General features: G+C 33.8%; 2 protein-coding genes across 2 annotated transcripts in view; one reads left to right on the forward strand and one right to left on the reverse strand.

Moving 5' to 3' along the window:
* The window catches only part of LOC140047219 (poly [ADP-ribose] polymerase tankyrase-1-like), a 31,023-nt gene extending 17,727 nt beyond the window's left edge, over positions 1–13,296 (reverse strand). Inside the window, exons 1-10 of the mRNA XM_072092106.1 lie at positions 13,116–13,296; positions 12,197–12,421; positions 9,612–9,820; positions 9,111–9,205; positions 8,642–8,779; positions 7,922–8,034; positions 7,465–7,586; positions 6,792–6,883; positions 6,485–6,563; positions 5,897–6,068 (exon numbers count right to left, since the gene is read on the reverse strand). Of these exons, the coding sequence (XP_071948207.1) occupies positions 5,897–6,068; positions 6,485–6,563; positions 6,792–6,883; positions 7,465–7,586; positions 7,922–8,034; positions 8,642–8,779; positions 9,111–9,205; positions 9,612–9,820; positions 12,197–12,421; positions 13,116–13,254 (1,384 nt within the window). The 5' untranslated portion in view covers positions 13,255–13,296. The remainder of the gene's footprint in view (positions 1–5,896; positions 6,069–6,484; positions 6,564–6,791; positions 6,884–7,464; positions 7,587–7,921; positions 8,035–8,641; positions 8,780–9,110; positions 9,206–9,611; positions 9,821–12,196; positions 12,422–13,115) is intronic.
* A 304-nt stretch (positions 13,297–13,600) lies between these two features.
* On the forward strand, positions 13,601–16,218 carry LOC140047229 (DNA replication complex GINS protein SLD5-like). Its single transcript, XM_072092120.1, has 7 exons — positions 13,601–13,769; positions 14,042–14,188; positions 14,457–14,510; positions 14,716–14,813; positions 14,968–15,056; positions 15,154–15,250; positions 15,849–16,218. Exons 1-7 carry the CDS (start codon positions 13,668–13,670, stop codon positions 15,943–15,945), a joined length of 684 nt encoding a protein of 227 aa, XP_071948221.1. The 5' UTR covers positions 13,601–13,667; the 3' UTR covers positions 15,946–16,218.
* The last annotated feature ends 100 nt before the right edge of the window (positions 16,219–16,318 follow it).

A 16,318-nucleotide genomic window follows, 5' to 3' on the forward strand; every position in this document is an offset into this window, starting at 1 on the left:
AACTACGCCAGAGTCGATGTTGAAGCAATCAGTCTCACCATCTGGAGTCAGGACAACTGCTGATGTATTGATATACATTACTCTGATGGCTTCTACAATTTTATGAGGGATGCCGTATGCTAAGAGGATCTTCATCATGATGTTGCGATTGATGGAATCGAAGGCTTTGCGAAAGTCAATAAAGATAATGACTGCCTCTTTGTGATGGTTCTTAACCTCTTCAACAATTCTCCTCAGTGCAAGAATGTGCGTAGTTGTTGATCGTGCCTGACGAAAGCCATTCTGGTTGGGGCGTAAAACTTCATTAATCACAGGACGTATCCTATTTAAAATCAGGCGATTGTAGATCTTTGCAGCCAATTTTGATAATGAAATACCCCTGTAGTTATCTGGTTTTGAAAGATCACCTTTTTTCGGGGTATGAACGAAATTCCCCATTCTGATGGCCTGTTTCCATCAAGAATTTGATTGCAGAAAGAAGTGAGAGCTTTCTGGGTGCCAGGTAATTTCCATATTTTGATGGGAAGACCGTCAAGACCAGGTGCTTTGCCAGATTTCATCTGTTTGCAGGCAATTGACACCTCGGCCTCGGAGAACCTCTCGAAGCTTATCTGGTGGTTAAGTTGAAGATTTTGACGATATCCATGTCATCTACCACTGAAGTCTCCACCGATAGTAGTTTGTGGAAGTGAGTTTTCCATGCTAGAAGAAGTTGATCTTAAGCTGTTGGCCGATGCTGGTTGACCGAAAAAAATGACCCAAAAAACACATTTTCTGGTTAAATTATTCTTTAAAATGTCAATGGACACACTGTATGGTATAAAATGGAAGCATATACAAAATGCTACCCATTGCTACCCAACTTGTATTGAAATTTTTAATTAGAAATATAACTTTATGGAAAATGTGCATAATTGACTTCAGTATTTAGAATTATTATTAATTTATCTTTATCAACTGGTACGACCTTTCCTGATGATTTGAAGTTGGGTCTAGTTACATTTATTTTAAAGAAACCTTCACTGGATCATACTTGCATGGCAAATTTTCGATCTATTTCTAATGTCGCTTTTTTATCTAATTGATCCTTGAGAAATGCGTTGCTTTAGATCTCATACATTTTCTTGACAACAATAATCTGTTCGACCCTCTTCAATCAGCATATAGAAAGCACCACAGTACAGAGTCAGCCATTCTCAAGGTGCATAATGATATTATTTTAACTCTGAATAAAGGTAATTGTCTTTTTTCTGTGTACCTCGACCTGTCGGCAGCTTCTGATACCATGGACTATTCCATTCTTATTGCAAGACTCTCGTCTATTGGTATCTGTGGATCTGCTCTAAATTGGTTCAAGTCATATTTGTCTTCTAGGAAGCAGCAGGTCCGGATTGGTAATGTCAAATCCACCTCTATTGACCTGAAATGCGGTGTTCCTCAAGGATCAAGTTACTGGGTCCAGTATTGTTTTTAGTTTACATCTCGCCTATGAGTGATATCATTAAGAGACATTGTGTCCAATATCATGTGTACGCAGATGATACACAACTGTACATCAGCTTTAATCCAGCAGAGTTTAATGAGGCGAAATCGGTTATCGAAGCTTGTGTTGTTGATGTTCAGGATTGGCTAACTAAAAACATGCTCTTTTTAAACCTGGTAAAACAGAAATCTTATGTCTTCATTCAAAACACTTCAAGAAATTGGCCATTGCTAGAAACATCAATCACATCATCGTTGGAGGTTAGATATATCGGAGTTGTATTTGACTCAGCAACGATTATGTCCAGACATATCAACAACATTAGTCAATCTGATACCTACCACCTTCGTAACATAAGATCAATTCGCAAACACACTCCTCGCTTATTAAACTTGTCCATGCACTAATAACATCACGGTTAGACTACTGCAATGCCATTTTGTTTGGTCTACCAAATAAAGAACTTAATAAACTACAACTAAGTCTTTTCTTTTTGATACCAAATATTTCATTACAACGCTAGAATTATTTCACCTAAAATAAACTTACATTAATTTATACTCATTTTTGTCTAAATTTAATAAAATATTCATATTTTCCAAAAATAACATCACATAATTAAATACAAGTTGGGTAGCAATGGGTAGCATATTGTATATGCTTTCATTTGATACCATACAGTGTGTCCATTGACATTTTAAATATTTAACCCGAAAATGTGTTTTTTGGTCAAAGGTCAGTAAAAGCATTTCCGGCCATTTTTTTGGGTAAAAGTTGTGTTAGACCGAATATAAATATGTATATTCTGAACAATTTGACACCAAAAGCAAATCTGTATGAACAAGTGGTTGTCGAGATATAAGAACCACACATTTCTAACACTTGACCCCGATTTTGGCATTTTCGCCCCAGATAACGAATTTGACACATATCCCATATTGTTCCTTGGGGTAAAATTATCCTATAACAGTTGAGATATTCTCTCCTAAATTGAATGCATACAAATCTTACTCAGGTCCTACACTAGCAGTAGTTATTAATGAATAAAGGTCAATGACCTTTGACCCGACTATCTGACCAATGGCACAAGTAACCCGAAATTTGCAAAAACTTTATTTTGTTGTTTGACCACTAAAACATAGATGTAGAAACCACATTTGTCTTTTTAAACCCAGGAGTTGAGGAGTTATGAGCCATCAAATGCCACAAAAAGGTCACTGACCTTTGACCCTCAATATCTCACTAACGCAGCAACTAGAAGGCTGCAAAAATTTTTTGGTCATTATTGACACCTAAAGCTACAAGAAAATACCAAAAGACCTTTTATTAGAATTTTTTCAAGGTCAAACCATATATAGCCTCTACTAGAGTAGAACATCGGGTAGTAACATCCTACTCTTCTGAAAGATAACTTCTAAGTTCTTATCCAAAAATCGGATGTGTTCTATCACAAGTTCTTATTCTAGAATCTGATTGAGGAGCAGATTAAGACAGCATTTGTAGACTATTTTTACACTTTTTTTCTCTCAATCTATTTTAAAATTGTATTCTTTTAAATGTACACAACGCTTCTTATTTCTTCTTTTAATTAAATAAAATGAAAATTTAAGATGTTTTCATTAAATTATTACACAATTTGATATAACTTTTTAAATTTTATACTAGATATATTTTATAGAAGATATTTTGAGTTGGTTAAAAATATCACCTACCTGTAGAATATATTTTTATAGAATACTTTGAGTTGGATAAAAAATTGGCTAGAATATATTTTTATAGGATATTTTGAGTTGGTTTAAAATATTGGCTAGATTGGTATTTATGATTGGGCGGAAGAGGAAAGCATGAGATGATTAGAGGCTTAGCAATCTACACATCTGAACTGGTCTACTTCAAGCAGGAAATGACAAGAGAATTTTGAAGACAGAAAATGTGGATTGATGTGAAAAGTGTTTGTTAGCGTTGATTTATATAAGATATGCTAGTCAGATTTATATAAGATATGCTAGTCAGATTTATATAAGATATGCTAGTCAGATTTATATAAGATATGCTAGTCAGATTTATATAAGATATGCTAGTCAGATTTATATAAGATATGCTAGTCAGATTTATATAAGATATGCTAGTCAGATTTATATAAGATATGCTAGTCAGATTTATATAAGATATGCTAGTCAGATTTATATAAGATATGCTAGTCAGATTTATATAAGATATGCTAGTCAGATTTATATAAGATATGCTAGTCAGATTTATATAAGATATGCTAGTCAGATTTATATACATCCTCTATGATTTAGGGATAAACTGTCTTTGCTTATTTATTGCCCTTTGAACTAGTTTTGTACAAAAAAATGAATAAATCTGAATTAATATGAATCAAAAGGTAAAATATTAAAAATGACAATGCTCTGTGGCTGGATGTATTGTCAATGGAGATACGAAATAAAATAAACAATGAAAAAATGACAATGATGTGGGTATCAGTGGCTGGATCTCAATGGAGATACAAGTAAAATAAGCACTGGAAAAAATGACAATGCTGTGGGTATCAGTGGCTGGATCTCAATGGAGATACAAATAAAATAATCACTGAAAAAATGACAATGCTGTGGGTATCAGTGACTGAATGAATATCAACGGAGATACAAATAAAATAAGCAGGGCTCGATTTATCTTTTTCATGTTGCTAGCCCACTGGGCTAGTTCACTCTAGATTTCACTAGCCCATACATTATTTTACTAGCCCACTCATATCGCACCGTGATAGCAGGGCCGCCATATAAATGAATTCAGGCATTTTGTACAATAGAGGGCGCACTAATCTAAACGCTCGAGAATTGCTACACATTTACATACCATACTGTATTACTATTAAACTATTATTGTATGAAAAATTACACAAAATTGTATTTCTTTATTGTTCACATTATAAAAATTAACTTTGCGTCGCATACCTAGGCCTAGTCTATTTCATGCAATACCATATTCACAGAATCGATTTATTGAGGTCTTTTTGTTGTTGGGCTTCAACCTAGCCAAGAAAACTAATCAGATTCTGTCTACCTTCTAGGCCTAGCCTAGAGCCTATTATTATAGTACTAGGCCTAGCCTAGTACTAGTAGTAGTAGGGTAGCTAGGATAGACATACCTACTAGTACTACTAGCTAGGCCTAGGCTAGATCGCATTGGAGCACCTGGCCTACTGTTACCAAAATGGTAGTACCTAGCTAGGCCTAGCTGCTGAGCAGCCATCACGATGCCAAACGATTGCTTTTGATTCTATCTAGGCCTACGCATATTATAAAATATGGCCTCCATGGCCTACCTACAGGGATAGAGCCAGCCACCCAGCCCTACAAAATATCCCTAGCTTTGATCCGTGACAACCAGGCCTGACAAGACAAGTTATTTTTAACATTGACAAAATTCTACTACATTTGGCCAATCACAGTTCGTTATTTATGGTCATATTTTTGTGACATGTTTGACCTGCTAATGAAGCTCCGCCTACTTCACAATAACCTGGGTGACAAAAACATAAATGGCCAATCATAATTCGGGAAATTTGCTTGATTATGAGAGGCTCCGCCTACTTCATCACTTGTTATGGCCACAGCAGCGCGCGAGTGGTTTTTTTTTGCTGATGTTGCCAAGACATATGTCTTTCATGCTGGAGTTATTTTTATGAGGTCATTTCGTCCCAATTTCGAGTTCCCACAACCTACTAGCCATACGGGCTTAAAGGAAGATACTTTAGGTAGCCCGGAGCTGTTTTTACTAGCCATTGTACGCCGGGCTAGCACTAAATCGAGCCCTGATAAGCATTGAAAAAATGACAATGCTGTGGGTATCGGTGACTGGATATCAACAGAGATACTAATAGAAAAAGAAAAACCTAAATCGAAACCATAAAGTTAAAAATCAAAAGAAGTGCTGGGCTAATAAATGAGCGAAAATATGAACAAAATGAGTGAAAAATAACTAATTCTTATTCACACATATATAGGCATACACACAAGACTATACCACGTTGCAGCCAAGGTTGGGTTCACATTTGATCATTAATGCCTTAAGTTTAGCAACTAGCTTTTATCTATGTTCATTAGTGTTACATAAAGGTCTAATTCGATCATGGAACTCGGTCAAAATGCCCAAATATAGTAAATAGTTTTTCAGACATTAAAATAGTAGAACACTGACTGTTGAATATAAACACAATTTTGAAACAAATAAGAATCTAGAAAGAAGATCTAATCAAATCATTAGGAAATATATCTATATCCTCCATGATTGAATTGAAGCCAAATAGGGCACGATAATAATAGTTCAATTTACTGATTTATATGATTATTCAATACATAATGAACTTGTTATTGGATTATTTTAGATACTGAAAAATTGTCTTACTTTGTAATAATTTCTGTACACTCTCAGTTGCCACTCTATTAACAGTGAAGCCTTGTAAGGAAGGGATGGTTGCGTCAGCACCGTATGCTAGCAGTACACGGCAGGCTTGGACATGGCCCTCCTGGGCTGCCCGATGCAGACCTGTCTGGCCCAGGTTGTCAACTGAATTCACCTAAAACACAAAAATAAAATGCTTAAAATTGGAACCAAAAAAATATTATAATATCCAACACAGGAAATAGTGTACAGTAATTAAAAAAGAAAAAACTGTTTGATTTTAAATCTTATTTCTGGTATGGTGGTAAATGCCTGAACCCTGGGGACAATTTAACACTACTGTTTATGAGTCATGAGCACATGTGACCATCCAACAAGGGAATGCAAAAATGTCAAATTACCCTTCGTTTAAAATATCCTTGATCCTTATTTCTGGTCTGGTAGTGAATGAGCCAGAAATCCAGCAGTTTTTACTACTATTTATGAGTCATGCACACATGGGACCAAAGCACATTGATGTTATATTATTTATCAATAAAGAGAAAGATTGTATCACATGTCCAGGTCAAAGTTTATTTTTGGATATCTTACTTTGGCTCCATTTTTCAGCAGAATCTCAATAACATCATGATGGTTTTTACTAGAAGATATGTGAATTGGCGTTTGGCCTCTGCAATAAAAAAAAACAACAGAAATTAAAAATTATTATTTAAAAAAAATGTAATGTAATAATAATAATATGAAACACAAAATTAAAAGAAAATTAGAAAGCCCGACTGCATAAATGTGAACAACCTATGTGCAGTATAGGAAGATGATGATCAACATATCAATGCGCATGACATTACAAAAAAAACTTGTGCAACAGTTACAATATTGTTATTGTTCCTATACTCACTCTTTATCTTTGTCAACCAAATTTGCCCCTTTTCGTATCAATAATTCAGTCACTTGTTTCCGTTTGGAACCAGCAGACCCTACAGCACAATGCTGATAAAATAGTAAGAAAACAATGACATCATTAAGCAAATGATAATATTAACATTTATCCAGGAGCAAGCAATAGACATAGACATGAACAGAAAGAACTGTATTTGCAGTTGCCCTTGTTTAGATTATGAGTTATAATGCTTTTTAAGAGTACACCCTATACCATGTTGAAACACATGTTCTCGTCAGATCACCAAAGTTAAGCAACGTTGGGCCCGGTTACAGCTTGGATGGGAGACCATCTGGGAATACCGAGTGCTGTATATGGAGCTGGGGTACCATTAGGCATTTGAAATCAGCACTGCTGACTCTTATGTGCCTCTCCTCTGGTTAAGGTGGGCACTGGAAGAGAGATGGTCAATGTTGGGACCAGTCAAAGGTGCTTTAAACGTCCTAGCTAAGTCATTATTCAGATGAATGCAAGACTAATTGACATTGTACGACAGAAGTCGGCCATATATATTGCTTTTTAAGTATTGTGATGCAGGTCAGGCTGTTTCTGGCCATGAGTACACTCTCCAAAGACACAGCCACAAAATTACCAAAACATGCAAACTAAAGTCAGTTTTCAGGAGACTTACCAAAGGTGTCTGATGATTTAAAGGGTTTTTGAAGTTAACACCTTCTACAGTTAGGTTCTTCTTCACTTTCGTCATATCAGCATTGCAACAGGCTTCCAACAACTGGTGACCACGAAATTCATCTAAAATAAGCAACAGTTATTACTGTATATACAGTTAACCCTCCATGAGCGGCCACCTCCAGTAAGCGGCCACTTCCCTTAACAGCCGCACTTTCAAAAGCATGTTTGTTCTTCCTATCTAATTTGTGCATTTGGTACCTCCCGTAAGCGGCCACCTCTCGTAAGCAGCCACTTTTTCCCGTCCCGAGGGTGGCCGCTTACGGGAGGTTCAACTTTAGTAACAAAGTATTAATAATATTCATAAACAACTGGTGCCCAAGAAATTTATTTGAAATAAGCAATGCTTTTCATAGCAACATTCACACACGACTGGTGCCCAGATAGAGTGTACTTACATTGTAGAGTTTCTGATAGCTCCCTGGTGGCAGCATCTAATGCACACTTTGTATGGCAGTTAAGTAAGGTAGGGTCACCACCGTGACTTAGTAATAATGAACAAACTTCAACTCTACAATTAGAACATAAAACAATCGTAAATCTAATTAATAATGCTTTACTTTTTTCTGATGATGAGGGGTAAAACAGAATTTGTGATGGTTAAAAAAGATCTTTTGGTCAAACTGAAACTACATTATTTCACAAGGAATCGACTGGCTGATCAGTTATGTAACGCAGGGGTACAGGTTGAAGGCTTTCCTTAGCCATTGTTCTGGCGGTAGAACAAATCTTCTCAGCTAAGGACTATAAACCGTAGGTCCAGTGTACACATCTGGCTCATGTGGATTTTAAAGAACCCAGTATCTTTTGGAAGAGGTGGGGTTACTGGTCCATTTTAGTCGTTTATGGTAGCCATCGCTAATTGAGTGATGAGTAATATATAACAAAGAAAGATATGAATTTAGTAAAATCTAATAAAGGGAATTTAGTATGAATGAAAAGAAGTCAATCATATTGCCATCTTCAAACAATTGCTGAAAACCTATCTCTTTTGAATATCATATGAAATGACGTAATTTCCACCTTGTTTCGAGTCTTGTGGAAGAGAAAATTTTATTTTGGTTAAGCACTATACAAAAGACAATTATTATTATTATTAATAGAAGTATACGACTAACCTTGATTTAGAAGCTGCTTCATGCAATGGTGTGAACTGCCACAGATCCATAGCATTCACACAAGCACCATACTTAATGAGCAACTCAGTGACTTCAAAATGACCATATGAACAGGCATTGTGCAGAGGTACAAGCCCACTGAAATGAAAAGGATAACATAGTTAAAATACAAAAAAAATTATTACAGTGTTCAGAGGATACCACGTCTGTTAGGGGGACACTTAAATGGGCCTGAAAGTTCCCTAAAAATATGCATGCTATTGTGTACAAAAACGTTTTTTTTTAAATATTTTTAAGATAATAAATGGCAAATTACTGATTAAATTTCTATTTTTTATATGGTGTTACTGTTATAGTACGGAGTAGTTACTGTATAATATAAAAAAAACACTGTCAAACTATTGTACAAATTAATAATCTGTTTTGCCCCAGCTGTAGGGTGTTTGGCTTGGGAAAGTTGATTTCTTACCCTTTATCCTTAGCGTGTACATCAGCACCGTGGTTCAGCATCAGTTGTACAATCCTAGTTCGGTTATATCCTGCGGCAAGGTGTAGTGGTGTCGACTAAAATAATGTCAACAATTTAATTACGTTTACAATTAAATTAAGTAGTTTTTTTAAATTTCATACGCATCTCCAAAATCAAGCAACTCGTTGGATAAAGATAGTAAATTTATAACAGTCTTGAGGCTTAGGGAGTTAAAGAGAGTCATGAATTACGACCCTTGAACTACTGTAGGTCAGAATTGAACCCTGGACCTTGGGTTTGGAAGCAAGTATGTAAACAGCCAAGCTTCAACTCCACTACACTTACTAGAAACTCAATTGTATGCGAAAGGGAAAAAGGCAGTCAGCTTTTCCAATTTATATTTAGCTGTATGTTATGTCCCTTCGTCAAAATAAATATGAATCAATGAATAAAACACAAAAACATGAAACATAAAATCGCAATCGCAAATAAAGAGCTCACCTTTCTGCCGTCACTTGCATGACAATTAACATTCAATGGCGTTAACAACGACATCAACTTTTCCTCGTTGCCGCTGCGTGCCGCCTCGAGCAGTTCATCTTTCTTATAGTCACCTGTCAACACCGACTTGGCCATTGGATCGGCAAGGTCAAGCGCTGTTTTGCCATCTGTGTTTCGGATCGTGGAATCAGCACCATTTTGTAATAAAACTAAACAAAAAGAAGGGGTCAATAATAATTAGCATGCATGATTTTATATTTGGGTATTTAATTGGTTTTTTTTCCTCCAGCCAATTCCAATGTGAATTCATTATTGATAAATGGCTGGGAGTTAATTCAATATGTGCTTTGAATAATTCAGATAAATGAATAATAAATAAAATTGTGCTTTCAAGTTAATGTAATGTTATTGAACTCCAGATACATTGTAAACTTACAGACTTACAGTATTGTACAATAATGAGATCAGAAACTTTAAATACTGTATAACAAATTATTAGGAAAGTGCAAATAGAAAGAATTTCTAAGAAATTCAAATAAATTTAAAGATGTATTGTCCCTTTGACTAATTCCCAAAAAATAAAAAATAAAAGATTTTGAAAAAAGGTGGGTCATTTTGAAGTATCATAATAGTTATTAACTATCACCAAAAATTTTTCGAAAAAAAAATTTTTTTTCTGAAATACAGACGTTTTTGTGTTAAAAAAATAACTTTGACTTCCAGTCAAAGTTTTCAATCCAAACGTATCCCATAATAAAATGCGCTTGTTTGGCTACTCTGTATGCATAATCATAAAACTTCCTCATGATCTGTGTGAAAATACCTTCTTAACCGTGACGAGTTGTAAACAATCCTAATTTAGCATATGCATAATGCGTACTCATGGTTTGAAATCTTTGTTTACTTTCGCTCGTGACGATTTTCCAGATGAAATATAATCAAACTAATTTATCTGTTAATTACGAAAACTTGTTGTTTTTGGCTTAAATTTTCGACTTAAAGTGAATAACTTTAATATTACTTTGATATGGCCACTTTAAATTTAGAATATTTTGACCTTCATTTTTGTGTGTTTCAAGGGACAATACATCTTTAAGTTGTTTTTACTAAAATGTTAATCTTTAAGCTCTGTCTATACTATCAAAATAGTTTGACAAAAAACAGTGTGATGTGCCGAAATATGGTAGTGATATGCCCAAATATGCTAGTGATATCATGACATCATCATGTCCATATACTGAATGGGCACATCACATTTTTTGTCAAAACTTTGATAGTGTAGACAGAACTTTACTGTAGATGGCATGTGCATCACATGGCATCGCAATGTCAGAATGGCTCTCTTTCATAAATGATGGCTCCCTCTATCAATCGCACATTCTGCAAGCAGTCACTAATGGTTTAATATGAAATAAATAAACATTAATGTTCAATTTCACATAGTAAAGTGACATTTTATTAATGGCAACCTTAACCCAAATAAATATTTAGTCATAATAATATAACATGAAGTAATGTTCACTTAAGTATCAAGGTTAAGAGGTATAATCCATTAAATTGAAAAATCATGAAGAATGTCATTTCTTGTTTATTCACTTTAAAGTTAGCATAATAATAGTGATTTGACGCATTATATAAACTGTTTTTGTATCTCATTTGGTTAGAAAAAATACTAATGAAGCTTTTTGTTGAGAGAATCCTTGACCTTAGACTATCTCTCAAGGGCATTTGGTACTTGATAGGAATTTTTCTGCAAACATATGTATTTTTTTCTTGTTTGTAATTTTCACTTTTCTGTGCGTTGCGAAATAAATGCCTAAACTGTGAATTAAACAATTGATTTAGAATCAAAAGTGAAGGTACATTAACAGCAATACAACATTCATTATCTTCATTGTCATGTGTCTTATTTCCTTAAAAGTATTCGGTTTTTATGTTATTTATTGTTTTGTATTAAGCTCTGTCTACAATATCAAACTTTTTTGACAAAAAAAGTGATATGCCCGAATATGGTAGTGATATTCCCAAATATATTGGCAGTGATATGACATCATCATGTCCATATATTGGCACATCAGATTTTTTTGTCACAAAAAAGTTTGATAGTGTAGACAGAGCTTTATATTAGAACACAAATGCAATTATAAAGAAACGTTGTGTTAAGACTGAAGTTTTGCTTAAAATAACAGAAAGAAGAGAGTCTAGGAAAAAAGAATGTTTATTGTATTGTTGTATGAGTATCTTGGTTCAAGCATAGTTCATAGATTTTCAAAAAATGAAAATGTTTTTTGAAACTAAAACCAGTTGAGTGTACTGTAAAGTGGTAATTTTTTTATTTAAATTTTTTCTTATTATTTAATATTGTATAGCAGATCAATTAAATTGTATATTTTTTCGAAAAACATCTTTATAATACCTATACCAAGTTGACAGTTAAGCTCTGTCAATACTACTGTATCATCACTACCATATTTGGGAATATCACATTTTTTTGGCACATAAAGTTTCATAGTGTATAAATAGATTTACACTTGCAGAGAAACATATTCTAAATTTACTGAAAAAGTTTAACAATTTGGGTATACCTATGCAAACGTCAACTTTGCCCTTGATGGCCGCTTCATGCAGTGGCGTATAATTCCAATTATCTCTTGAGTTTCCATCAGCTCCATGCTTAAGTAGAAGACTGACCACTTCAGCGTGGCCGAATGAGCAAGCATTATGTAGCGGGATTAAGCCACCATCATCGCGCGAATGCACATTGGCTCCGGATAATAATAAATACTCTACAACATCTTTTCTTCCAAAACCTACAAAAATAACATAAATCGTGTTTATTGATGATTCTTTAATTAGTGGAATCAAGTATTTGCTGAAAACAATCACAAAAAAAGAAAGATTTCAAAAGTAGGTAATCAAATCATAATCAACCTTAAAATAATAAGGTTTTAAAAGTCTCAATGCCAAATGTCAGCAAGTGAGTATTTTATTAGCTATAGAAGGTATAATAAATAAATTATATATAAATTTAATAATACATCTACTTTTACATAAATATTCATATACTAATAGTAAAAAAATGTACAATTTGGTCAAATCATATGTTTGTATAATTGCATCTTTCTTCATTACTAGGCCTACTACTAGGCCAAACAATATTTACATTTTTTCCATTTCCAAAAATGTACATCATGATCAAAACTATTTAGGCCTAGGCCTAGGCCCTAGTAACTAATATAATAGGTATTCAATTCAATCAATTTCCACACATAAATTATTCGATTCGATTGAAATCAGTCACATCTTATTTATACTAGGTTTACCTTCCAACCAATTTATAAAATAAATCTTAAATTTAAATAAATATTAAAAATATAAAACCAAGAAAACTTTATAGACTAGCCTAGGCCTACAGTAGCTAGGCCTAGTCAGTCGTACAAGCAAGGCCTCTAGGCCCCTATCTATACGGTCTAATGAATAGAAACGTAGAGGAGAGGGCCTAACCTGCAGCGAAATGAAGCGGTGTACTTTTACGTCCTGCCGTATCTTTAGCATTAGCATTGGACGAATTAACTACTTTTTTAACTCTAACAATATCTCCATTTCTACAGGCTTCAAAGAGTTCCTTGTTAGCATCAGACATTCCTTCGGTATTTGGCGTCGAAATCGTTCCTCTTACCCGACTCGACGCCATTTTTTCTTGGTTGTTGTTTTTTTTTTTGTGAAAATCTCTTTCGTGTTTTTTTAGGAAGTGACACTAAAAAGAATGAAAATCATTCTCAAAACAAACAATTTATTCCACTTTTAGCATGTCTTTAATGATCAAATTCATCTTTAAAAAATGCATAAAGTTCTTATTTAGCATATTCAACATTTTAAAAATGTTACTTGAGTGTGTTTGAAGGCATTAAAAAAAATAATAAGGTACTTTATTATTATAATTGAAGACGACTTTCAGTGTAAAGATCATCGTATTTCGCGCGCGAAACTCAACAATAACAAACACAGTTCTTCCTCTTTCTCCCCGAATACTGTATTAATTAATAAAAATTGATAATGGTAAACATATCTGATGATGATTTTGATGAAAATCTTAGTGATGAAGAAGATGAAGAAGTTGAGATGACAGCGGCAGATTTACTTACAAAATTAAAAGAAGTATGCCTCGGCTTTAGAGACAAATTGTAGGCTAGGCTAGTGAGATAGAGAGAGAGAGAGGGGTAGGCTAGAGCTAGCCTAGCTAGTAGAAAGAATAGACAGACTACTTAGCCTCCTACCTAGCTAGGCCTATAGGGGGTCTCCTAGGCCTGCCAGCTAGAGATCTAGCCTAGCTTAACTTTACCTTTAATGTTCTTCCATTTTTATTTTATGATAATAATATATTTTATTATAATACATACAAATATTTATAATTTTCTTTATATTTTTAGGCATGGCAAAACGAAAAATTTGCTCCTGAATTGCTGGAAACAAAAATAGAATTAGTGGAATGTATGCTGGAACAATTAAAGCATATGGAAGATAATATTAAAAGCTGTAAAAAGGAAGATTTTAGGATTATTCTTCATAGAATAGAGGTATAAATATTCATGAATCATATACAATGATAAAAAAAATTGTGTGCAAATGTTGTAGTAATGTTAACTTAATGATTTATTTTTGGTACCGTGAATTCTTCCAAAACCAAAGGGTCCTCAATTCTGTATTACTATTATTTATTGATAAAACACATTGGAATTGATTTTTGAGATATTAGTCCAGTACAGGGAGAATTGACTGGGAACAATTAGTGCTATTGTATAGTAAGAAAAATCGGAAATAATATACAATGGATATTTATTTCAGATTGATCGAATAAGATATGTGATTAGCAGTTACCTTAGAATACGACTTCAAAAGGTAAGTAATCTTTGTTCTTAATGATGTTCTTTCATATTGTATCTCTTAAGCTCTAAAAAATGTGATATGAACATGATGTGCATATACAGTATTTGAACATGATGATGTCATATTACAGTACTACCATATTTGGGCATATCACACTTTTTTTGTTAAACTAGTTAGATAGTGTAAACAGAGCTTTATGTAAATTTTTTGTTAACAGATAGAAGAATATGTAGAACACATACTGGAAAACGAGAGGAAGCGTAAAGAGGATGAGCCATCGTGTTTGTCACCCGAGGAGATGACGTATGCTAAAGAGTGAGGGGTTTTCTTAATAATGTCATTTCTGTATTGGAGATGGAGATTCAATCAATGAAATGTTATTCTACTATTACAACATATAACATCACTTGCACACCATTCTGCCCACAGGAAGAACTGCTTTAACATACTTTTTGTTTATTTCTTTTAGATTTTCTGAAAGTCAAGAATTGCATTTCAAATCAGTTGTATTAAACCATGCACCTCCAAATTTACAAGGTCTAGAAAAAGAAAAAACAGGTAAGAAACAATTACTTGAAACAATTATTATGATTTCCATGTTGTTTTAAGCTGTTAGGTTTAAATATTAACATATTTTTATTGTCTGCTTCTATAGTTTTTGCTCCAAAACCAAATATGGATTCTTATGTTTTTCTGCGAGTTAATGAAGCTCAGGATCAAGTCCTTGTGGAAGCTGAAACAGATGAACAACAGTAAGTTAGCAATACAATGTCATCATTGTATTGATCAAAGAAAGCTCTGTCTACACTATTAAATTTTATGTGACCAAAAATTGTGATGTGCCTATACTGTAAACCCCAACATTTTCACGCGCCCTTTATATTCGCCGACCGAAAATCCTAGCTAGGCCCAGCTAGGGCCCTACTCAGGGCCCTACTCAGCCTCGCTCAAAACAATGAAGAAATTCCTCGTATTATGTGACAAGGAAATGTGATGTGCCCGTATATGGACATGATGTCATATCACTACCATATTTGGGCACACTACACTTTTTTCAAACTAATTTGAGAGTGTAGACAGAGATTTAAGTGACTATAAAATATATATTAACCTCTGGACATTCCAAATACTTGACAGTAGGTGTCTGTTAATGTGAATGTATTTATTTTATTATTTATTACTAAAGATTGCATGGTGTTTCATTTGTAAGTGTGTAGAGAGTTTAACATCTCATCTGAAGGATGGTGTCCTATTAAGCAAAATAACCAAATTTATTCTTTTTAAAGGCTTTTAGCTAACTTGTTGCAGTTTTTCTATTTGTTTTATTATCTTTATTGTTTTCGTTCACAGGGCAGATGTTGTTGACTTTGAAAGAGGGTCACAGCATATAATGAGGTACAAACCAATAGCTGAGTTGGTGGCAAACAACGCATTTTCACTCATATAAATATCTGTCAAGCTCTGTCTACACTATCAAACTAGTTTGACAACAAAGTGTGATGTGCCCAAATATGGTAGTGATACGACATCATCATGTCCATATATGGGTACATCTCATTTTTTTCACATAAAGTTTGATAGTGTAGACAGAGCTTTATATTATAAATGTACACTTGATATACATTGCCTATATTTATATAATAATGTATAAAATGTAAATATGAAATGGTTTTAAACCATTTAGTAGGCAATTCTAAAAAATTGTTGTATCATTTTCAATAAAGCTGGAAGATTCAATTATCTTTTTATGTAATTTAATAAAAAAATCAAATACAAGATGAAGTGCTATTAATTTTTATTTACAACTACAAATTAACATT

Source organism: Antedon mediterranea, chromosome 4 (assembly GCF_964355755.1).
Source record: "Antedon mediterranea chromosome 4, ecAntMedi1.1, whole genome shotgun sequence".
In the NCBI taxonomy this organism is placed as follows: Eukaryota; Metazoa; Echinodermata; class Crinoidea; order Comatulida; family Antedonidae; genus Antedon; species Antedon mediterranea.